The following is a 25,204-nucleotide window of genomic DNA, read 5'->3' as shown; positions in this document are numbered from 1 at the left end:
TAGAATCCATTATGTCTCTTTTCTTTGGTCTGCTTTTCAATAGATGACTTGGTTCTGCCTGGGAAGCACAGCCCCACCACGGCTAAAGGGGAGCAGTGGCTGTTCGGAGTAGGAGAGAATTAATGCTAAGTGACTGTGCCTTTGTGAGCCTCGGGACTCGGAGCCCGTGGAGAATGCATGGGAACAACTGCAGATTACAACAGGGTGCAAGCAAAAGAAGTTAAAAAAAAACACCACACACACCCTGAAAACAAACATCGACTTTAAATCAGTGTTAACCAGACAGGCAGCCCCCTCTAAATGCAAGTTTGGAAACAGGGGCCCCAACACTGTCTCTTTGTTAATTCTATGAAAGCCCCGTCAGTATCGGACAAAGGCAAATGTGCCAGGGATGTTGCCATGTGTCAGGTGCAGCAACTAAGGAGGAGAAAGCAGGGGAAGTGGAGAGAACAGAGTCTCAGAGGAGAGGCCCATTGCACCTCTCCATCCTTCAGAGATAGTTCCATCTGCAGCCACGCTCTCCCGGTGTGAGATGGCATTCAGACTATCTCAGCTCTGGCGGGGAGGCAGTTAAGGGCAGAAATGTTGTAAGCAGAATGCAGGGATGTCGCTACAGCCATCACAAACATCTCCCTGGACTTTTGACAGCAGCATTTTCAGATCATTGAGCTTCAAGAATCCAGATGGCTTGTTATGGAATACTGGCCCAAGACATTTTGATGCCTGAGGCCAATGGTAGAAATCAGGGCGCCATCTCCTACGGGCCGAACCCTTCCCCCACTTATTTTTGGGGAGGGGGATGGCCCCCCAATGTTCAAAGGGAGAGGAGGAGGCCAAGGATGGAGCCTAGTGCAGTGTGTCTTCAGTGGCCATCTTCTCCTCCTCCTCCTCCCCCCCCCAAAATGGAGGGGAAGGAAGAGGGAAGCAGCCCCTGGCCAGAGGTGGTGGCAGGAAGAGGAGAATCCACCAGCCATTGAAGCCACATTGCCACTGCATTCAGCTCCGCCCCTGGCTCCTCCCAGTGTTCTGATGTCACATGTGAAATCACACACATGACATCGGGGCCCTCATTCTCTCTCGAAGTTGGCGCCTCTGATAGAGATACACTGCTTTCCATATGCAGAAGTTGACTGGACTGGTAGTTGAATCTTACTTCAGTATCAGGAACAAGACATCATCCTGCAACTGAGGGTAGCCAGAAGGCTAGTTAGGGTGTGTGTAGGGCAGGCCACATAGAATACACAGCTCTGCCTTCCAACTGAAGGGTGCAGCCAGAGGTTCAGGAGAAACAGCCAGGGGCCACCTGCCACTGCGCATCTGCTTGAGGTGACTGTCTCACTTGGCCTAATGGTAGGGCCAGCAGAGATAATAATAATAATAATAATAATAATAATAATAATAATAATAATAATAATAATAATAATTTATTATTTATACCCCGCCCATCTGGCTGAGTTTCCCCAGCCACTCTGGGCGGCTCCCAATCAAGTGTTGAAAACAGTACAGCATTAAATATTAAAAACTTCCCTAAACAGGGCTGTCTTCAGATGTCTTTTAAAGATAGGATAGCTGCTTATTTCCTTCACATCTGAAGGGAGGGTGTTACAAAGGGTGGGCGCCACTACCGAGAAGGTCCTCTGTCTGGTTCTCTGTAACCTCACTTCTCACAATGAGGGAACTGCCAGGAGGCCCTCGGCACTGGATCTCAGTGTCTGGGCTTAACGATGGGGGTGGAGACACTGCTTCAGATGGTTTTATGGTGGTGAGACAGGTGCGGTTGCACTGGGCCCTGGGCTGCAGGGGGTGCCACAACAATGCTGTGGTGTGAGTGGTGGCAAATATCAGCATCACACAGTGCCCTGCTGAAATTTGAGAGCCCAGAGTCCTCCACTGAGACCAACCTTGGACAACATACAGTAGTACCTCGGGTTACAGATGCTTCAGGTTACGACGCTTCAGGTTACAGACTCCACTAACCCAGAAATAGTATCTCTGGTTAAGAACTTTGCTTCAGGATGAGAACAGAAATTGCGCGGCGGCGGCAGCGGGAGGCCACATTGGCTAAAGTGGTACCTCAGGTTAAGAACAGTTTCAGGTTAAGAATGGACCTCCAGAATGAATTAAGATTTTAACCAGAGGTACCATTGTATACGAAGTCCATAGCAAGCAAGGAAACCATCCAAGTCACTTCCAGTACCACATAAGGGGAAGCAGCTATTAGGGATAGTTTTTACATGAAAGCAAGGCACCTGTAGTTCTTACTTCATTCTTCTCAGTATGCAGGAAAGGCTCTGGTTCGTCCCTTTAGGGGGACTGCAGTCTAAATAGCAGGTCTCCAGTTACTTTCATTTATTCAGTCTGAACCAGACACTATACTTTGGTCTTGGTCTTATCAGTAATAGTGGCCATCATAGGACAGGAGTTAATGGATTGGGAAGCAGTAAGTGGTCTTCTTTAATGGCCTGTCCTGAGTCCAGTGCTGTTAAGCACTAGGCACAATGCAGCCACAGTTAGTTCTGCCTCCTAGAATATCTTCAAAAAGGATATCGCAGAGCTGGAAAGATTTCAAAGAAGACCAACCAAAATGATCAAGAAGCTGAAGCAGCTCAGAGATGAAGGAAAAGTTACCACATATTAGGCTTTTTAGTTTAGAAAAATGGGAAGTGGGGATATGATATACATATTACACACACCACACCACACCCTCTCTCCACCACAAAGTTTCCGAGCACAATTCAAAGTGTTGGTGCTGACCTTTAAAGCCCTAAACGGTCTCGGTCCTGTATACTTGAAGGAGCGTCTCCACCCCCCATCATTCAGCTCGGACACTGAGATCCAGTGCCGAGGGCCTTTTGGCGGTTCCCTCATTGAGAGAAGTGAGGTTACAGGGAACCAGACAGAGGGCCTTCTTGGTAGTGGCACCCACCCTGTGGAACGCCCTCCCTTCAGATGTGAAGGAAAAAAGCAGCTATCATATCTTTAAAAGACATCTGAAGGCAGCCCTGTTTAGGGAAGTTTTTAATATGTAATGCTGTATTGTTTTTAACACTTGATTGGAAGCCGACCAGAGTGGCTGGGGAAACTCAGCCAGATGGGCAGGGGACAAATAAAATATTATTATTATTATTATTATTATTATTATTATTATTATTATTATTATTATTAAATGGGAATTAGATAAATTAATGGGAGGACAATGCTATCAACAGCTACTAGTGATGATGGCTACGTACCACCTCCAGCACTAAAGGCAGCATTCCTTTGAATACCAGTTGCTTGGGGTCATGAGAGGGCGAGTGCTGTTGCACTCTGGGTCTGTGTACAGGCTTCCAAAAGGCACTTTGTTGGCCACTGTGAGAATAGATTTCTGGACTAGTTGGGTTCTTGATCAGATCCAGAAGGGCCCTTCTTATGTTCCTTCCATCATATAATGCTACTTCAAATCATCAGAAATTAACAGGCACTAAAGCAGCATTTGCCTGTCTGGTGTTTTAGACATATTGGTGCACTGGGAGTGGCTTAAGTAAGGATGACTGCTGAATGCATTACCTAAGAACAATGGAGAGCCTTAGCGGCAGAGTTTTGAGCAGGGGTGTTATGTACTGAGTTGAATAGGATCCAAACTGCAGCAGTCTGATTGGTCCTAGAACAATAGGATCCAAATTGCAGCAGTCTGATTGGTCCTAGAACAATAGGATTCAGAATGCAGCAGTCTGATTGGTCCTAGAACAATGCAGCAGTATGATTGGTTGGCAGGAACCACCCAATCATGCTCCAGATATAAGTGAATCCACAACCTGATTGGCTTGCAGTAGAATTCCAGAATTAGCCAATCACGTGCAGCCCATTGTGTAAATAATGTATATAAAGCAGATACTGTACCTTGAGGGGACTTTCATTCATTCCTCCTCACCACTATGAGCTGAATAAAGAGCATGAAATCACTTTGCGACTCTGAGTATATTTCAAGGGGGCAGGATCAAGATCCAGTACAGGAAAGCCAAAGAGGGAAAAGTTGGAATTGTCAAACAAGTACCGGATCAAATTGGGAACGATGTTCAAATTAGGGGAGCAGGGTGGTTCAGGGACCCTCAATGAAATCCACAAACACGCCTACCGGTAATTCAGTCAAATCACATCACCAGTAGCGATGTGATTTTAAAAACAGGAGCCAAGGGGATCAGTAAAAAATTAAGTGAGTTTTGCTCCCTCTGGCCTTTCTGTAATTCAAGCAGGGGCTAAGAATGCAGAGAAAAACAAGAGGTGGTGGACATCTTAGAACAGAGTTAAGGAAACGAAGAAAGAAAATTAAAAACACTAGCAATATATCTGGCCACTTTCTGCCAGTCTCTTCTTCAAATTTAGCACACAATGTTTGCTATTTCTGTTTCTGAAACTATCTCAGGAAGATCTCAATACTGGCTTGCATATCTAGGAAACAGATCTCAGCTAAGTCTCCTTCCTGTCCTCCTTCCTGTTTTAACTTCCTGTGAACAAGATAGAATGTCTCACACAGCTTAGCATGAACTACTACATCATCTTCCTGAAACACTAACGCTGTTCTGTTCAGAAAATACCTCTTTTGTGTAGAAAGGGGCACTGGTAGAAGCGCTTCATCTTTAAGAAAACAGTTTCTTCATAAAGAAGTAGGAAGTCTCAGGCTCTTTAGTAGCATACATCTAAGCATGTTCTCTAATAAAATATGTCCCACTGTGTTTTTCCCATGTAAATGTACATAATATTGAAGTTTATGGGTGGGATTCAACTAACCTTTTCCCTCAGAACAGACCTACTGAAATCAGTGGTCTAATCTTAGTCATGTTCATTAATTTCAATGGGCCTACTCTGGGTAAAGCTTAGCTAAATACCAGCCTAAGGCTTTGTAAGTCAGAATCACACTTTGCATCACACCTGGAATCAAACAGGCAACCCGTGTAGATCTTCTAAGTACTGTATTAGTGATAGGTATTCTTTCTTGGGTCCTGCTATATGCATCCTATCCACCAGTGAAAGAAGCTGGGAGCTGGGGGCACTGTCATACAGTGGTTTCGCTCCTTCCTCCTGGGCCGTGTTCAGAAAGTGGTGGTGGGGGATGAGTGTTCAGACCCCTGGGCCCTCACTTGTGGGGTGCCTCAGGGTTCCGTCCTCTCCCCCATGCTTTTTAACATCTATATGAAGCCGCTGGGAAAGATCATCAGGGGGTTTGGACTGGGTGTCCATCAATATGCAGATGATACCCAGCTCTACCTCTCTTTCAAATCAGAACCAGTGAAGGCGGTGAAGGTCCTGTGTGAGTGCCTGGAGGCGGTTGGAGGATGGATGGTGGCTAATGGATTGAGGTTGAATCCTGACAAGACAGAAGTACTGTTTTTGGGGGACAGGGGGCGGGCTGGTGTGGAGGACTCCCTGGTCCTGAATAGGGTAACTGTGCCCCTGAAGGACCAGGTGCGCAGCCTGGGAGTCATTTTGGACTCACAGCTGTCCATGGAGGCGCAGATCAATTCTGAATCCAGGGCAGCTGTCTACCAACTCCACCTGGTACGCAGGCTTAGACCCTACCTGCCTGCGGACTGTCTCGCCAGAGTGGTGCATGCTGTAGTTATCTACCGCTTGGACTACTGCAATGCGCTCTACGTGGGGCTACCTTTGAAGGTGACTCGGAAACTACAACTAATCCAGAATGCAGCAGCTAGACTGGTGACTGGGGGCGGCCGCCGAGACCATATAACACCGGTCTAGAAAGACCTACATTGGCTCCCAGTATGTTTCCGAGCACAATTCAAAGTGCTGGTGTTGACCTTTAAAGTCCTAAACGGCCTCGGCCCAGTATACCTGAAGGAGCGTCTCCACCCCCATCGTTCTGCCCGGACACTGAGGTCCAGCGCCGAGGGCCTTCTGGCGGTTCCCTCATTGCGAGAAGCAAAGCTACAGGGAACCAGGCAGAGGGCCTTCTCGGTAGTGGCGCCCACCCTGTGGAACGCCCTTCCAGCAGATGTCAAAGCGATAAACAACTACCTGACATTCAGAAGACATCTTAAGGCAGCCCTGTTCAGGGAAGTTTTTAATCTGTGATATTTTAGTGTATTTTTGGTTTCTATGGAAGCCGCCCAGAGTGGCTGCGGAAACCCAGCCTGATGGGCGGGGTACAAATAATAAATTATTATTATTATTATTATTAGCTAAGCATCACTTGAGCAAAAGGAAGAAAAAAAAATAGAACACACCCAACAACTCACTATTTATTATACAGTATTAACAATGTAAGACTTTTCTTTTCTTTTCTTTTTACATTGCTGGATAGGTATAGGGAAGAAATGGAACAAAATCCGTTCTGACTAGTCTTGGAAACATGCAGGTAGGAAGAGACTGACCGCACTGAATGTTTGGAACACACAACTAGGTTGCAATCCTGCACACACTTACCTGGGTAATGTGTCATTGGTATGTACCTATTTGGATTGCGCTACATGTGTGATCGCCAGTGGGTTGGTTTGTCGCAACAAAAACAGCAAAACCACTACAGGAACATTAAAGTTTTAATTTTCACGCGCGAGTCTCAGAATAGGCACGGCGCGCGCTCGAGAAGGGCGTGACCATATCTTCACGGCCCCGCCCCCTCTCCCGCGGCCTGCCGTTCAAGTGGCTGGCTCCGCCCCCGAGCGGGGTTGTGCTTGTCTCGTGGTGGACCTCGCCTTCTGCTGTGACGTAGGCAAGGCGGTGGGTTGCCCGGATGAGGCAGGGTTCGGAGCTGTGTCAGCGACTGAGGCGATGCGGTGGCAGCAGCGGCGTCGGCAGTGGTAGGAGGAGAGCGCCGCTGGACGGTTGAGGAGCGCGAGGAGGAACAAGGGTGGGTCTAGAGGAGCAAGTGTGTGTGTGTGAGAGAGAGCGTGTGTTGTGTGCGAGGGTGGGTGGACTTTTTGAAGTGCGCGAGCGGGGCTGAGGTACTGCCGAAGCCGGGTGAGCCCCCACCCCACCCTGGTCCTATCTCTCTCCCCCCCCCCACCGGGCGCACAACTGCTTCACTCCTTCGTCGCGAGCTCGTGCAGGATTGGTTGCGAATCGACAACGGGGCAGATTCCGCCCCTGCCGGCCTTCTATTAGTCGGAAGGGGAGCCATGGCCGACTGTCACTGGCTTGAAGCCGTGTCATTCATCCATCAGGGAGCGGCGGGCGGGCGGGCGGCCTCCCTCCTCACAACCCCCCCCCCCAGGACTCGCTGCCCTCCTTTCCCTGCCACCGCTCAGGCCGTTTGTCGCTCCTCTGTTGGTGGCGCCACCGCTGCCCGCCACGCTGTCGGCCAGCGCCGCCCTGTGACGCCTCGGCGCCCCGCCCGGAACCTGCCCTCCCTTGCCCTGGACCGTTAACGCCGAAGGGTTCCGGCTGCTGCTGCTGCTGCTGGCCTCGTGACTCACCTCACGCCCCGCCGCCGCTGCCGCCGCCCTCCCCGCTGCCCGGTAGGCCTCAGACGAAGGCCTGCCTCCGGTTCTGCACCGCCGGCACCAGCTCCCTTTCGTGCCAGCCCAGCGCTTCGTAAGAAGCGGGCATCCTGTTGCCGCTTCTCAGGCCTCCATTTAAGCGCTCCAGGCTCCAGTCGGTTGAGCTTCGGCGTTTGGCCTGTGAGTGACTTCCAGCTCCTGGCCAACCCTGTGGCCGCCCTGACTTTTCCTTTCTCTTCCTGCCTCTGGCAACCTTCGCCAGGTACCTCCCGCAGCTTTTGTTCCAGCTGATAAGGCTCTACGACAAGCGAGGCCCAAATCCCCGTGTGTGTAAAATCTTGGGCGGCTTGGATTCCTTCCAGTATTGAAGTCTGTTCCCAGGAGTGACTCAGGGCCGTCTCTTGCAAGGTCTTTTTTGGGATGTTTGTGAATTTCCCAAGCGTGTAAATTTTAAATTAGGAGGAGGTGTCATAGAGTATATGACCTTCCTTCTGAGTCTTTGTGTGTTGTGATAGGAAAAAGATGACTGCCCCCTTTAAGGATTTGGCTTAACCCTTTAAGGTTAAGCTGGACATGCTGAGACACTTGGTCACATGTCACACTGTATATATTAAATGCATATGTTTTTAATGTTTACATCTGAAGGTTGTCTAGGTGAGGTGAATAATGTCTTCCTCGGTTAATTCCCATTGGGCTCACTTCTTGTGTTGCACCTCATCCAGGGGAGAAAGGCTGCAGTAATTGGAAATGGACAGATAAGGTGAGGAAGGGTCAGGATTCAATTCCACTGCCCTGGGTCTCCTTTTACTCTGAAAATGAGATTATTATTATTTATGAAATTTTATACCACCCCTCACCTGTAGATTTCAGGGCAGTGCACATCATAAAAATACAAGACAAAGAACAAAAACAATCTAAACCAGTAACCTCCCAGCCCCCACCCTCTTCTTACATGTGAATAGGGATGAGAACAAAAAATGAGGTTGCTTCCATTATATGCAACTGAAGTGAACTGAAATCATATCTCTCGGCCCCCCCACTCCCCTTATTACTCTTGCCTCCATTTCCCTCCACTCCCTCTGCACCCTTCTCCTGTGTCAAATAGTTGACCACACTGGATATGGTCTGTCGTCTACATGTACACCAGTACTGTAATAATGATAATAGCAGATGTTTTATACAAACAACTCCTCCTTTGTTAATGTTGATTTTCACTGTAGAGTCTTTAACTACTAGCCTGCCAAATTTGGGAAAGGGAAAAGCTTAGGTGTTTTGCTGTCAGATGGTTGCTGGGCTACACAAATATACTGATGATGTCAGAGCACTAAGTTCCCATGAGTCACTGAAAATATTTTTCTTTTGCTTAGTGGAGGGAAGAGGCAGCTTTGGTTACAGATGCTGCATTTTATTTTGGAGATAATCAAGTTGTTGGGAGGTGGCTATTCTAGATCAAAAGTAAACGACAACAACAAAAAACACCAACCCACCAAATCACGCAAAGCAAATCCTAATTATTGGGGTTTTCTACCCCAAAGAGCTGAAGGCTTTTTGTTTGAGACAGCTGCAGAGTAAAATCTTAGTTGCTGCTGTTCTCGTTGCTCCCTGACCCATCCGGTATTTTGCCCTTACTACGTATGTCTTAAACCATGTTCTGCAATCACAGAGGCAATTTTTGCATTGTTGGTATAGACATATCTTACACTCAAATTTATGGTGATACAACTGCTTTCATGGTATTGGCCCTTGCAGATTCATATGAGATGGGGTTCAGACTCTGGAAAGTAAAGCCTTCATTGAGAGTTCAGCTACTTCAGATAGGATAGGAAGTGAAAGCCTTTAGTTTATCTTTCACGATGTGGATAGATTTGATGTCAGAATCTTGGCATGATGTCCCCAAAGAGGCTTTCCTGGCAACCACATTAACATCTTTTTGGCACCAGACAAAGACCAAACTTTTCCTGCTTTCGAGGGTATATTTTAACTTGTTATTTCATTGGTCACTTTTTCTAGTGAACATGCTGATGTCAAGACATACTGATGTTTCTTAATTGTGCTGTGATATACTTAATGATTGCTTGTGTTACGTATTTTAAAATGTGTAATGTTGATGTTTTTATTTTGTCTTTTCATGGTTAGTCTACTTGACGTTCTTCTGTAGGTGATGAATAAATGTTAATAAGAAATATGATTATTATAACTATTGGTGCAGATTTCTCAAATGCCTGGTGACCTCTTTGCCTAATGGTTTGTATTGTATGCTGAAAACATAACCCTTAATTTTCCTGGTTCCATCCAAACCTTAAAAGCCAGAGATTACATGGAACTCCAGTATGGCTTCAGTTAAAAGCCTTGTGTGGTTACAGTATAGTCCAGTCCTAGGGCCCCATGAAGAAAGTGGACACATCCTGCAGGTTTTATCGGTAGGGAAATATCCGGGCACCAGTAGGTTATGTTCTTTTGTGGGTTTATTGAGAGCTTGGAGGTTGAAAATGAATGTGGAGCAGTAGTGGATCATTGTTGCGTGGTCTTCTGTCAAGATGAAACATCATAATTTGGTCCTGTGTCTTGAGTGCATGGGCACACTGCTGGTTCTATAACATGGGCAAATACAGTGGTGCCTCGCAAGACGAAAAGAATCCGTTCTGCGATTCTCTTCGTCTAGCGGTTTTTTCGTTTTGCGAAGCAAGCCCATTGACGGCTTAGCGGATTAGCGCTATTAGCGGATAAGCGGCTTAGCGGCTTAGAAAAAGGGGGGAGGAAAAAACCCCCCGCAGGAACTCGCAAGACATTTTCGTCTTGCGAAGCAAGCCCATAGGAAATTAGTTTTGCGAAGCACCTCCAAAACGGAAAACTCTTTCATCTAGCGAGTTTTCCGTCTTGCGGGGCACCACTGTATTCTATTGTGGAAGGTTCTTGTCAATTTGTCTTTATGATACATTTTCTGTAACAATATATATTAGACTGAAATGTTGATACATGTCTTCAGCATTGCTTTTTGCAATGGACTTTCAGGTATCAAACTGCTGCTGTTTAGGTGCCTGTAGGTGGAATTCCAAAATTTTTTCACCTCAAGCTTTCCTTTCTCACTGCAGGTGAAAATATGTGAACGTGTATCTCTTATGTTGCAGGGGTGGGGTGCAGTTTTGCATGAGTGACATTGGAAGGAGAATGGTTAGCAGGGAAAGTGGTAAGAGCCCTCTCCTGCCTTTATTTATTATTGCTGCCTCCAGTTGCTACTTTTCATTTAAAAAGAAATTAAGTCAGGGGAATTTTACATTGAACTATGTGCATGCAGTGTGGCTTCTGGTCACAATATGTAGTTAGGGCCTGATTTAGGATGACTTCTCTTTAAAAGTGTAGAGCTTTGTAATAAGTACTTGAGAGCGTCAGAGCTGCGCCCAGGAGGCTTGCTTCTTGGCAATAATAAGAGCAAAGGGGAGGGAGTGGCTGATTCACAACTGAGTTTAGAGAGAGTGAGACTCTGCAGCTCTGAGGACATGTGAACTCTGATTGCCTAAAATTGCATCATTTACAAAGTGCATGCTTTTCAAGTTAATGCTGGGACCAATACAAACTTTGATATGTGGCAACAGAAAACAAGCTTTTAAGGGAGAAATAAGTTGATGAAAGTTTCACTAGATTTAGATGTATCACGATCAGTTACTATTCCAAGAAACGGAAAGGAGACCATGCAACTCAGCTATTGGTCTGGTGTATATAAAACTTGTATATGCATCATTCCTTCATATTTGGGGCTTAGAAAGGTTAATAAGCTGTTATGAAAAAGAAAGTAAAACACAGCACAGTGCTCACGAACTAATCTGTGTTAAAGTACTATATTTGTGTATGCAGTATTGAGATATTTCAGACTTTAGAATCAGTTTCTAGAACTGATTCCTAATTTAAAGTGCATTCTGTTTTCATTACCTGCAAGGAAGTTGTTTGTGTGCTGTGACAAATATTGAGTTTATTTTGTTAATGCCATTTTAAGGATATATGCATTTTAGTAAACCAGTTCAGTTAGAACATTTAACTGGTCTCAAAAACTGAAGTCTGGAACCATAATGCTGTGCTTCTAAATGTAGACAAATGACTATAGATTGATAGGTCATCATCCCCCCCACTCAGTGGTTCTCTGACGTTCTTGTATCTAAGTTTAGGAACCGGGAATAAATGTGCATTTGAGGCTATTGCAATTGAGGTAGTTTTTGTTTGAGTAATGTACTTGCCAGAGGAACACTAAATAAGTCTCCCCCACCCCCAGTAAAATGGCAGGGAAAGATTGAATGAATGTTATACTTTTTTTTGGAAATAATTTTTATTTGATTTTACAAATATAGAGTTATAACAATACAAATTACATATCCATATTTAGATATTTCCCTGAATCGCTGGACTTCCCACCTTCTCCATGGGTCCTATTGAATGAATGCTATCCTTAATTTTAATAAACCTTCTCAGAAGAACTTAGGTCATTGTATAAAGAATCATGTTAAGTTTCCCCTACCACACCACACATTTGCTTTCCTTGTTCTTGCAGATGGCTTTTAAAAAATTATAAATGCAGAACTCATGTTATTCACAGTAAGCCAAGGTTACTAGTTCACATTGAATGCAGAAATTGCTTTTGATTGCAAGTGGAAGTACAAACCATCACCTTTGGCTAAGTGTTATGGTTTATAATCACTTGTAGCAACCACTCATCCAGTGGCCATCCTGGTAGCAGGAATCTTGTTCAGAGCAACAGCCAAATCCATTGAGTGACTTGCACATTCAAAATATATTGCTTATTTGCTACTTTTATTGTACTTTGTGGCAGTTAAGCTGTGCCACATTACCACTTCCACAACTAACATGTTGGCTCTCACCCAGTGTCCAAACGGAGCATCAAGTTTTGCTTTGCTCCAAACGGCAGCTTCTTTGGAGAAAAATACATCTCAGTCCCCTGTTCTGTTGAGCCAAGGATTATAGCTTGTTGCTGCTGCTCATTGGTAGGGAGAAGTAAAGTGAGAATGATCTCTGCATCCATGGTAAACCATAACCATAGCTTACCATGTACATCTAAATGCAACTGCAGTGTAGATTCTCTTTACAGTTCTTACTTGCCATCATATAGTCTTGAGAGGTGTTGTTTTTATTTGAACAGGTACAACAAGGAAATGAACAGCGACCTGTTCTGAACCCTGATCTGCCCTGGTTCTCTACATGTGCCACACACTTTATTCTGCTCTGCCCCCCATGTATAGTTTTGTTCTCTTCTTTCGGTACTCTACAATTTCATTCATCATTTTCTTCTAAGCTTACTGGGCAGCTGGTATCAGTGAAGAGGTGATCAGAGGCTGCAGTTTGTAAATTCTTCCTTTCCTTGATGAAAGTGGTTGTTTTTAGTAGTACTGAGACCTTTCATTGAGTAATCATCATGTGACCTTACTAGTCTCTGTAGATTCCAGAGCAGCATCTGATAAACACAGGTTTCAGGAAGTGCTGACATCCTCTCCCAGCCAGTTGCCAGAAGCCTATGATTCAGTATTCTGAAGTTAGTTAGATCTTACGATAATGCTAAAACACACTTCTGAGGAAGATAAATAATTGTTTGCTTGAGTAATCACCACTTAAAATGTGAATTTGGTATTTGTCCCCCCTCATAAATTTATGACTGCTTCCTACATGCATTTTAAAATGTGCAGTGAAGTGAACATGAAGTGACCTCAAAACATGTGTCTTTGGGATGTGATCAGAGAGGCGTCTTAGAGGTGTATCTGGCAGAACTCAAGCTTGTCTGCTGTCCATTTGTCTCATACTTGTGCTCTAATCTTACACATCACAAAGATGTGTGTCTGTGCCATTTTCTAGTTGCTTTCCTACATAGATTGTAAGAATGCAATTAAGGAATAATACTGTGGATAACATTTTTTAGAAGATTGTACTTAGTGGTACATATGCACACAAGCTTATTTTTCAGTTTGAACCTCTGCTTTTTCTTTTTTGAAGGCAACACAGAAGCTGTGGCAGTGCCTCTGGATGATGGGCTTTATTACTAATTCTGTTTTGACACTATCCTGGGCCAACTGGCAATCCCCCCTCCAACTGCTCCCCACACTTTCCCCAGATTAGTGTTAAGTATAATTAAGCATTTCCAGTGTAACCATAGTTACCACTAGGCATACGTTGCCTTTAATTTGGAAATTGAAACCACAATTAACCCTTAAATCAGAGATTGAAATTAGCTAGCCATGGTTAGCAGTTACAGTAGGCTCACATATTGTGTGGGGGTTATGTTCCGGGGGCTGCATGTAAAGCTGTAGAAAAGTTCTTTTGGGATGTTCTCAAGCTGCTAATGACTTGACTGGAGTGCAGTAGAGACTTTCTTTAATATTAGGTGTATGGTTCACATTCAGTGTTTGAAACTGCTATTGTTCTAGGTGCATTTTGCGACAGGGAATTTCATTAGTGCGAGCAGTTTCTGAAGAAATTTAGATTAGAGCTGCAGAGTGGAGGGGGAGAAGAGAGTTATCTGTTGAGGACTCCCCATTCTTGAAGACTTTTTTGCATTCTTAGTGCACATTTACATTTTATTTCCTTTCCTTTCCATTAATTGGCCAAACAGAGTTTACAAATCACTAGTTATACAGTGGTACCTCGGGTTACATACGCTTCAGGTTACATACTCTTCAGGTTATAGACTCCACTAACCCAGAACTAGTAACTTGGGTTAAGAACTTTGCTTCAGGATGAGAACAGAAATCGTGCTCCGGCGGCGCGGCAGCAGCAGCAGGAGGCCCCATTACCTAAAGTGGTGCTTCAGGTTAAGAATAGTTTCAGGTTAAGAACGGACCTCCGGAATGAATGAAGTATGTAACCAGAGGTACCACTGTACTCGCATTAGACTTTGCAAAATGTCAGTCAATGCTGTTGGAGGATTTGACTTCATTCTTCATAAACCACCTGTTCTGAGGACCTTAGCCTGCTTTATCTGCTTAGTTTTTCACTTCCTCTATACTTCTGTGGTGTTTTTGCTTAGGACTGATTCGCGAAGAGGCTGCCTGGAAACTTGCAAGCAAAGATGTACTACATTTGAAATCCCTTCTCTACAATGGTTGCCAATTATCATCTTTCTGGAAATTGTCCTATCCATGTTATTAGGCCCAAGCCACAACATAATCAGCTTGTAACAGACTGTATTTTTCCAGACCTGTTGAGTTTCATTTCTGAGAGGCCTCTGAGAGCAAACTACTGTTGCACTACTTCAGTCATGCCTGTTTGAAGCGTCTCATGTTGCCATTTTGGTGCTTTAAATTTAAACTGTAAATCCAAGTGAAGTCTTTGGAAGAAGTCATTTGAAAACAGCACACTATGGGGTGGAAGAACCCACAAATAGTTCATTCCTGGAATGGTGCAGACTGTTTTAAATAGTACCTTGGCACAAACACCATTGATGTTACCACACTGAGAAGGCAGAATCTGCCAAGTCCCAAAATGCCACTTAGCAATTTGATCTATTCCTTGAGTCACTTATTGCAATGATGTCTGTTTACATGCTAGGGATCTTTGTCCCAGTTCAGGGAGACTATACTGGATCAGGTGCATTGGTTATGATCCAGTGTAGTTGTGTGATTGGAATGGGGGTAACAGAATGTAAGAAATGATAGGTCAGCATTTATATTCTTCTTGTTGTTTAGTCGTGTCTGACTCTTCGTGACCCCATGGACCAGAGCACGCCAGACACTCCTGTCTTCCACTGCCTCCCACAGTTTGGTCAGACTCATGTTTGTAGCTTCAAGAACACTGTCCAACCATCTCGTTCTCTGTTGTCCCCTTCTTCTTGTGCCCTCCATCTTTCCCAACATCAGGGTCTTTTCCAGGGAGTCTTCTCTTCTCATGAGGTGGCCAAAGTATTGGGGCCTCAGCTTCACGATCTGTCCTTCCAGTGAGCACTCAGAGCTGATTTCCTTAAGAATGGATAGGTTTGATCTTCTTGCAGTCCATGGGACTCTCAAGAGTCTCCTCCAGCACCATAATTCAAAAGCATCAATTCTTCGGCGATCAGCCTTCTTTATGGTCCAGCTCTCACTTCCATACATCACTACTGGGAAAACCATAGCTTTTACTATACGGACCTTTGTTGGCAATTTATATTCTAGATGGACACAAAAAAGTCAAGGTAATAATAATTAAAAAATAAATTAATAATAAAAAGGTAACCCATAAGTTGAAACAATAACATAGACCAGTGACCAAAATATTCATCTCTATGACCTCCAATCTGTTAGCCATTGGACTATGATACTGTTTTTATAAAATTATCATTTAAAAGTTGTCCTGTACAGTGGTACCTCGAGTTACATATGCTTCAGGATACAGACTCAGCTAACCCAGAAATAGTGCTTCAGGTTAAGAACTTTGCTTCAGGATGAGAACAGAAATCGTGCTCCGGCGGCAGGGCAGCAGCAGGAGGCCCCATTAGCTAAAGTGGTGCTTCAGGTTAAGAACAGTTTCAGGTTAAGTACGGACCTGTGGAACGAATTAAGTACTTAACCCGAGGTACCACTGTATATGGAGTAGATTTATATTTAACTTATAAGTCACCTTGACTTTTTTGTATCTATAAAGTATTGGGCAGGAAATACATTTACCTTGTTTGTTCTTGATTACTCAGTGTTTATATTTCTCCACTATCATTATTCATGATACTTTTCTCAAAGTACTGGCCTCAGATGATACTGCTATTTAAGAACTGTAGTTCTGAACTGTTACATTTTTTTCTTTGTCATGTTTTGTACAGTAAGATGAAGTAGAATACTATGTATGTGCTTTGAATGTTCAGGTCAGAAATGTGGGTCACAGAAATGTGGGATGCACCAGTTTGTTTCCCTGGAGGGAGAAATGACTATTGATGCTTGTCAGAATTCAGCAGTATTCTTTGGTTAACAGCATTAGAATCTGTACTCATGCGGAGGATGAAAAGCTATCATGAATGCAGTGCATTCCTTCCTGTGTGACACCTCAGAAGTTAGTAAAACAAATGCCTTGTTTGTAGTTGAGTGGCTACAACATTGACTCAGATGCTAGCAATGATCATCTGTTGAAGGAATGGGGGCTTTAACAGTCCTCTGGAAGGAAGCAGCTGACTAAATTTTAATTGTATTATTATTATTTTATTTTTCAAACTTTTGTGGGAATATGATTTAAGGGCAGTAAAAGATTATATATAATGAGTCCTATTGGCCTTTAAAGAAATTGAACTTGCTTTTGATATCTAAATTTATTAGTAATCTTAATGTATATTTATTGTAACTTGCTAACAGGTTTTGATCAAGTGCTATATAAATCCTGTTAAATAAGACAAATAAAACAGGAGGAACAAATGCTGCTTGGAATCGTGCATTACAGAGGACTAAAGTAGATGTGTTATGAGAGATTGCCTATGTTTAACATTTTAAAAGGCTTCAGTGATCTGGATTAGGGTCATAGCACTAGGGGGAGTGCTGACTAGGGCTCTTTGCAAGGAGCTTGCAAAAAATGCTTCTGCATTCTTTGTAGGTCGCTTCAAGGATTGACTGTGGAGTTCCCCATGAGGAAATCAATAGCACAGTCTTTTTGTTTAATGTATTTTTATTAACGATTTCTTGGTTTATAAAAGTATGTGCAATGCCTTTTTTCAAGTTACATTTTCTACAGATCAGTTTCATTTGTTGGGACATTAGTGTTATATTAGGAAGAAAAGGGGGGAAGAGGTAGAGGGGGCCATGGTGGGTGGGGTCGGGTGGCGATGTTTCTATTTTACTTAATGTATGTGTGGGGTTTTGTGTCAGCGTCATTTGTGCAAGTTCTCTGCTAGAAATCAATAGCACAGTTGATACCAGGAAGCTTGAACTGAGCACCTATCAGCACAACCAGGAGTCTACTTTAAGGTTGTGCACTGGCAACCATGTTTCCACCTGCCCTCAGCTGATGTCACATGCCATGTCAGATTTGGAACAAGTTTTGTGTAGTATAAGGGAGATAGCAGGCTAAATTGGGACCCATGCTGGGCCTAATTGGGTCACAGTCTGGAGAATCCCCATACCTCTAGTAGAGCTTCTAGCCTCCATCAGCTATAGTGCTTTGTCTATGCCTTCAATGTACTCTTGAAGTGCTACCCTATGTTTTTGTTGGCATGTCAAAGCAGTTCATTATCTTTGTGCTTCTGAACAGATAATGTTGTAGAGCCACTCTGCCAATTTCTATTCATTGTTCAGGTGCTAGAGAAAGGGCAGTTTGAAATCTTTCAGCCTCTCACTGTCTGTAGGGCAGGAACAAACCTTTGCTCGGCTTAAATGACTGACCAGACTTCTATGATCTTATTCAGTGGGTGATAGAAGTGTTAGTTCCAGTAATTACAGGTCTTACCACCTGGCTGAAAAGCCAATGCCTGCTTTAAAATGTGATCATTTACATATTCCTTAGCTGGATTTGTTCCAACTCTGTTAACCCTTCTTTGAATAGCATGGTACATTTTGGGTGTGCTTTTATTTTGTTTTCCCAAAACATTTAAAGTGGGATTCAATTTAAATGCAACAATGCATCTTCAGAGAACTCTTAGGGGTCTGGTTCAACCCAGACTTAAGGTAAAGGTAAAGGGACCCCTGACCATTAGGTCCAGTCGTGACCGACACCCATACTCATTTCTTTTGAGATTAATAGAAGGTGAGTTATAGTTCTACTTGTTGCTTTGGAATACTGATAGTCCTGGGGCTTGTCTGAAACCAGTAGGCCATATCAGGAGCTTCCTGTTAAACACTCTGGATTTTGCAGGTGACCATGATCATGGACTGTGAAGAAATCCCTGAGTTTTCATGTCCAGAGGAAGAAACTGCATTCTGGAAGGAGTTATCTTTGAAATATAAACAAAGGTATGGTTCTAGTAGTAGTTTACTGAGTTTCATTTCTAGGTAGTTAATGCATTTAAATTGCTTTCTTTGAGGTAACCTTTTAAATGTCTGTTGCAGCAGTAAGAAGCAAGTGGTTGGAAGCCACGTGTCTTCAGCAAAGCTGTGAGCTATGTGCTCTGGGATGCAGGAATAGAATTTCTTTGTCAGTAGTGGCCTTGCACTGTTTGAAATCTGCCTTTGCAAACAATGGGGTCCTTTATCATCTCAAGAATGCTGCTGATTGCTGCCCTTGGCAGATTGTCTCATGCTTCACTGTGGGGTTAAACTGTAAACGGTGGAGGAAGACTGGAAGAAATTTAAAGTTTATCTTAAGAACTGTTTTAAAATTGATGAGTGCTAAAATGTCAAGGGAAAGGAAGATGCAGAATTACAGCTGAAACTGTTTGATGAATTAAGATGAAACTGAGAAAGAAAATAAGTTACAACTTAATTGGAGTAAAGGGTTGCTGAAAAAACTGTCAAATAAGGATGCAGAAAGGGTGAGGTATGGGGAAGTCCGAGAAAGAAGGCTTATGAAAATGAGGATACGAAATCATACTTGTTTGTATGTTTTTGTTTGTTGATGTTTGTTTGTTATTCTGTTTTAAAATTGGAAAATCAATAAAAAAATTATTATAAAAAAAAACTGTATATCTTTAAAAATTCTAGTTTTACTGAAGTTTAGTTTAGGTACAGTGCAGCCTAATTTTGGTAAATAAGGTCGTTCTGAGATTATAGGAGCTTCTGACTCCCTCTAGTGATTAGGATGCTGTTTAAGCCTCTGATTCTTGTATATTGCAATGATAGCAGCCCAGCACATGCGTGATCTGAATGAATTCAGTTTCCTGCCTGAATACTGGTATGGAATGAAAGACAAAGACAGCCATTATAGGCTACCAGAAACCCCCACCCCCACAGAGATTATATAGATAGTAGATTCATTGTTTTGACTTGGTGGGTAATTTTTGTATAGTCTTGTAGTCTTGTTAGCTTCTTCTTGCCTAGAGCAGTATGGTTTGAAAAAGAAAAGGAAAAAAAGCAGTGATGTTGGCTTCCTAAACAAGGTGTGTGGTGTGAGTTTTTAAGGAGTTAACACAGGGATGGGTAGAAACTACTCTATTGGGAAATTCGCGGGGGATTGGCAGTGGTTTTCAATTTCTATTTTTTTAGCAATAGCAAAAAGGATTCAACAGCATCCTCAGATTATTAGTACCTTGTTTATTCATCACTTTTAAAGAGTCTCAAAGTGACTTACAGTTTTTTATCTAAAGGCACTCATCCAGTACTATTGTAAAAAAATTGAAGCCTACTGTACCCAAATAAAATATTAACACCACAAACAGGTCAGAAAACATACTACAGTATTATCCCAATTAATCAAAAGCCTGGGCAAATAGGAATGTTTAGCCTGGTGTCTGAAAGCTGACAGTGAAGGTGCTAGGTTTTCATATGGAGAGGATTCCACAAATGGATAGCAACCCTTGAAAAAGCCCATTCTCAAGTTGTCACCCTCTATATCTCCCTCTGAAGAGGCACACAGAGAGGGGCCTCTGAAAATCCCTGGGTTTGGGTAAGTTCATACAAGGAGAAGTGGTCCCTAAAGTATTGCGGGTTCTGAGCAGCATAAGGCTCTATAGGTCAAAACCCACACTTTGAATTGCACTCAGAAACTGTTAGCCAATGTAGTCAGGCCAGATCGGTGTTACTATGTTCAGACCATCTGATCCCAGTCAAGTCAACAATCTAGCTGCTCAATTTTGCAATTTTGTAAACTGGCTGCCTTTCAGTGGTTACCCAGATGTGGGCAACAGAAGCTAGGCCAGGGGTTGCAAGCTTTTCTGGAGCAGTGGGCAGTTTTTGAATTTTGAGAGTGCTGTGAGCACCCTGCATAACCCAAAATTAGAGTACATTCATGATTAATCTTTCCCCATATTTATTTTTCTGTACTAGAAACAGCTTAACCTGTTGTATTTTGGCTTGTCATACAGATGTTAAAGGCATATATTGGCAAACTACTTAGATGCCATTGTAGTTAAGTGGTAAATAAATTGTTTAAATAAAATAAATACAAACCCTGATTTTCCACAGTGTCAACCCTAAACCAAAGCCTACGCTGCCTCATTAAACTTGTTATCTGAAGAAGTGTGCATGCACACGAAAGCTCATACCTAGAACTAACTCAGTTGGTCTTTAAGGTGCTACTGGAAGGAATTTTTTTATTTTGTTTTGACCATGGCAGACCAACACGGCTACCTATCTGTAACTGGAACTATGGAAGGCTACCTATCTGTCATTAAACTTGAAGAGACTTGCTTCTGAGTAGACTTGTAGACCATTGTATAGTTAATTAACTATACAGTGAATTGTGAATGAGTGCAGGAGACATGCCTAAGCCTCTTTGCAAAACCTTCACTTTTGCCTTTTGCAGGGACAGGATTCTTTAACATCCAGCCACACTTACTGTAGTAATATTTTTAGAAAATAACTTATAGGGAGAGCCAGTGTGGTGTAGTGGTTAGGAGCAGTGGACTCGTAATCTGGTGAACCGGGTTCGCTTCCCTGCTCCCCCACATGCAGCTGCTGGGTGACCTTGGGCTAGTCACACTTCTCTGAAGTCTCTCACATCACAGAGTGTTTGTTGTGGGGGAGGAAGGGAAAGGAGATTGTTAGCTGCTTTGAGACCCCTTAGGGTAGTGGTAAAGTGGGATATCAAATCCAAACTCCTCCTCCTCCTCCTCCTCCTCCTCCACCTGATTTCAGGTGAACTCACCACAGGAAAGATGGATTCTGGTTGCTAGGGGAAAAGGAAGGGCAAACTACAAATATTCCACTGGTTGGAGAGTAAGTTAGATGCAAAAGAAGTGCACTAAAGGGGAGGGGGAAACAGCAGCTCTCTGGGGCCCCAGGGATTTCTACTGCTTGGTGTCCAAACAACTTGTTTATTAATCTCTTTATTAACTTTAAATAGCATAGCATCACAAGAGACACAGTATTTTGAATAAGCATGTGTCTCAAGTGACACAAAGGATTGTATTGTTTGGAAGACTATTTTTTTCTTTCTATGGGGATGCACATAGATAGTGTGCAGCAATTCTTTCAGTAGGCTTTCAGCAAGAATTGTGGTTAACCTCCACACAATAATCCTTCACATAATGCAGCAGTAAATACTTTTGGTCCTTTTGAGATTCAGTGGGAAGAAGTAGTTAATACCATATTGACAGGATGGAGGCATGGTTGGAGTAATGCCTCACTCATCACCAGCATTTTTCTTACAGTTTCCAGGAGGCTCGTGACGAGCTGGCAGAATTTCAGGAGGGCAGCAGAGAACTGGAAGCAGAGTTGGAGGCTCAGCTGGTACAGGCTGAACAGAGGAACCGGGACTTGCAAGCAGACAACCAAAGATTAAAGCAAGAAGTGGAAACTTTAAAGGTACGGCTGCATCTGTTAGCGGTGTTGGTGGAGGCAAATCTGGAATAGGAAATTATCGTTGCATTTATAGCTCACTTCATTATCAAGGCATTGCTCTAAAGCTACACTTAGGTTTCAAGGCCAGTTAATTGTGGCCTATCCTTTCTCTTATTTTTATAGTCTCTTAGCCCACCAGATTTTCAAAAGTCACTGGAAAGTGAGCAGCCTAACAAGCCTTGGAGCTTAAAACTAGTGCTCAATGTCTATTAAAGGGCTTTTAAGAGTGAACATTGGTGTATTCTAATGCCTTTTACATGTGAAAGGACTGCTTGGTGCTATGAGTATACTATAGGAAGAGAAGATGTTTTGGCAGAATCCTATCTGAAAGGTGTATGCATTGCTGTTGGCAGCACTCTGGTTGCAAGGCTATAAGAGTTTAGTTGCAGTTCATAGACACAGTGAACTGCCATACTGCCTTGACATGCTTCTGGAGAATTGCATTCTCTCCCATAAACCTAAAGATACTGTAACTTGGATCTTCTGTACTAAGAGTACTTGGTTACTTACAACCATCTAGTATAATGAAAAAGCATGCTTGCTTTGTGGTCTTAGATGAGGGCTTGAGCATACTGTATCCACTACACCCCTTAAGACGAGCTGTCCCTATCAATATGAGTCTCTTAGCTGAGGGGCTCTTTTGTAGCTACACATCTCAAATGTGAATTTGCTTTTCAGAAATGTGGTAGGCATTGAGGAGAAAAAGAGAAGAAAATTGGTTAAGTCCTGCTGGGTGTGACTTGGTCTGCTTGTATAGGCTAGGTAGTCTGTAAATATATCTGCAAATATGAATGTGTGTTTGAGGAAGCAGCACAGGGGGTGGCAGGAATGCTTCTAAATCACTTTGTTAATTTCAAAGCAGCAGAATACTTAATACTCTTGTGCTTTCAGGAGAAGCTTGAGCACCAGTATTCGCAAAGCTACAAGCAAGTGTCTTTGTTGGAGGATGACTTGAGTCAGACCAGGGCAATTAAAGACCAGCTGCATAAATATGTGAGAGAGCTAGAGCAATCCAATGATGACCTTGAGCGTGCTAAGAGGTAAGGGTCATGGTGTTGGGTGGTAGTCTGTTCCCTTCCTGAGACAGATACTTCCTTATATTGCCTTGCTGCTCAGGTTTTTGTTTCAGTAGCTTCCAAAGAACCTTGTATGCTATAAATAGTGAATTGATACTGATGCAGTTGTGTAACTAAAACATCTACAGTGCTTATCATATTTCCAAAACTTCTTTCATGTGGTAGCCTCTTGGGTTAGCAAAAATTATGATTGAATTTTGAAGCATTAATGTAAGACACGCAATGACTATAATTTCCATTTATACAACAAATTATTTTGCACAGTCCCCATAAAAAAAATATGTATGTGTGTAGTGTTTGTCCCTGGTTGGACTGATTCTCTCCAGAATGATAAATTAGCATTCAGAATGTGCTGTGAGGAAAGTGGCCAATGATTTCTGCCTCATCTACAGCCCACAGGATCAGGTTGGCACCAAATGTGCCAGAAAATATTATTTTATTTTATTTATAGTTAAGTATATATAATAGTTAAATGTTGTACATAATGAATAGGAGCTGCAAACACCTTTAAAATGAAATCCTGCTCTCAGGGGTTTAGGGCATCCTTGCAAATAAATTCAGAAAGTTCACTGACCACAACCTAACCATGACTTATAATATGATAGTTTTAGAAGTGACTCTTGAATGTGCACTGAAGAGCTGTATCCTCTGTTTTTCTCTGTGTGTGTCTAGGGCCACAATTGTTTCCTTGGAAGACTTTGAGCAAAGACTGAATCAGGCCATTGAGAGAAATGCCTTTTTGGAAAGCGAGTTAGATGACAAGGAATCTCTGCTAGTTTCTGTACAAAGGCTGAAGGATGAAGCAAGAGGTATTGCTAAATTAATGCTTAGTTAATGAAGATGGAATCTGGTTGTGAAGGAATAAATAGGAACTTTTAGAATGAACCGTGGGTACAAATGTAAGCCAAATCGTAATATATTGTCATATCGTGAAGTTTAGCTGACAATATATTATGATGTTGGAAAGCAGGTATTTCCTAGCCATACTGGGAGGTTCATAGAAACAGTAAAAGAGCTTTGAACTACTACTGGTTTCCAAGCACCAAACAGCCAGGTGGGTGCCTGGAAAGTTCACACAAGGTATTTTGAGAGATGGGTGGCATTGCCCACCTATCAATCATGTGATGTCATAATGATGTCATGTCATATTTGGCTTACAAGGCTGATCCTGATAAGGATTTGACCTGTGGAGGCAAATAGGTTTCCCAGCCATGCTTTATGTAGTGGCTATCATATTTCAGAACATGAATCAATGATCTGTTGGACATCAGCAGACCAGATTTGATGAGGAAATACATATTAAGTAACTTTGAAACCCATCTGTACTTATGTAATCTCCTTTGGAAATCCCTGACTTATGGAACATTTCTCGGAAGAGGCTTCAGCAGTACGTAGATAAAGGCATGTCTGGCACCTTCAGCATTCTTTCTGTGGCACCCCTGTGAGGCTCAGGAGCCCAGTTATGTCACCCCTTGCCTGCAGAGCTGGGAGCCACTCACCGTTTTTCAAACACGCTCCCTTGTAGAGTGTTCCTTTAGCCTCCTCTCCCCTCTCCTTGGGAGTCGTCTGGGCAGCCACTGCTGCCGCCCCTGGTCTCTTGGGTTGCTCTCCTTCCACAAAGAGAAGTGCCTCTTCATGCTGCCCCACAAGGTCCTGGGACTTGTCTGTCCATTCCCAACATCAAGGGCTGGTGGACTGGCTGACTGGGCTCCCTTGCCTGCTTGCTTGCTTTGAGGCAGCCTCAGCTCCTGGCAACCAGTACCCGGCAAGACACTAAAAAGACCTTGCTGTGCCATTCTGCACAGACCTCTTGTCTCTCCCTCTTGTGGTGTGCTGCCTGCACTTATAATTTGGTAAAATAAAATAAGAGTGTGTATATTTTATAGACTTGGGTTCTTTTGACGTTTCAACAAAAATTGTCTTTTCCACAATGGAAGTGTGAGGTGCAATTCAAAATAAGAATATGCTGTGTCAGCCAAGCAGATGCTTGATTGCCAAGGAGTACATTCATAAAAGCTAGTGGGAGGAGGGAGGTGAATTTACCTGATGGGCAGTTTGCCTTTGCTTAAGGGTTATTAGTTATGCTACTTCTGTGTAACTTGCATTGAGAGACAATGGAAATTGTTCATTATTGACGTCAAGCTTTAGTTCAAAGGAAGACTTGTCCAAGTTAGGGTTTGAGATCAAGTCATGCAGCTCCAGCCAACGTTCTGTTTGTGTCTCATTCGGCCTTCACAACCTACTCAGAGATGGTAGGAATCTCCAGAGAAATGAGTACAACAGAAGTTGGAGGGTAAGGTGGATGTGTTCTCTGTGT

At 43.2% G+C, this 25,204-nt stretch overlaps 1 protein-coding gene across 6 annotated transcripts in view; it reads left to right on the top strand.

Annotated features, from left to right (window-relative positions):
* Positions 1 to 25,204, top strand: part of NDEL1 (nudE neurodevelopment protein 1 like 1) — a 50,393-nt gene that overhangs the window by 10,832 nt on the left and 14,357 nt on the right. For 4 of the 6 annotated variants that reach the window (XR_014153092.1, XM_081848754.1, XM_081848756.1 and 1 more), the window contains exons 2-5: positions 18,231 to 18,328; positions 21,622 to 21,775; positions 22,703 to 22,851; positions 23,560 to 23,696. Coding sequence is in view for 3 of the 6 variants with exons in the window: in XM_081848754.1 (XP_081704880.1) it covers positions 18,231 to 18,328; positions 21,622 to 21,775; positions 22,703 to 22,851; positions 23,560 to 23,696 (538 nt within the window). In the remaining 3 variants the exon portion in view is untranslated. Of the gene's footprint in view, positions 1 to 6,691; positions 6,848 to 8,081; positions 8,197 to 18,230; positions 18,329 to 21,621; positions 21,776 to 22,702; positions 22,852 to 23,559; positions 23,697 to 25,204 lie in introns of those variants that run through there. The other 2 variants (XR_014153094.1, XR_014153093.1) reach the window with 2 other exon arrangements.

This window comes from Podarcis erhardii (assembly GCF_964252035.2).
Source record: "Podarcis erhardii genome assembly, chromosome: 2".
NCBI lineage: Eukaryota > Metazoa > Chordata > Lepidosauria > Squamata > Lacertidae > Podarcis > Podarcis erhardii.
Note: the sequence above shows the minus strand (reverse complement) of the source record. Positions and strands in the feature narration are given on the sequence as shown.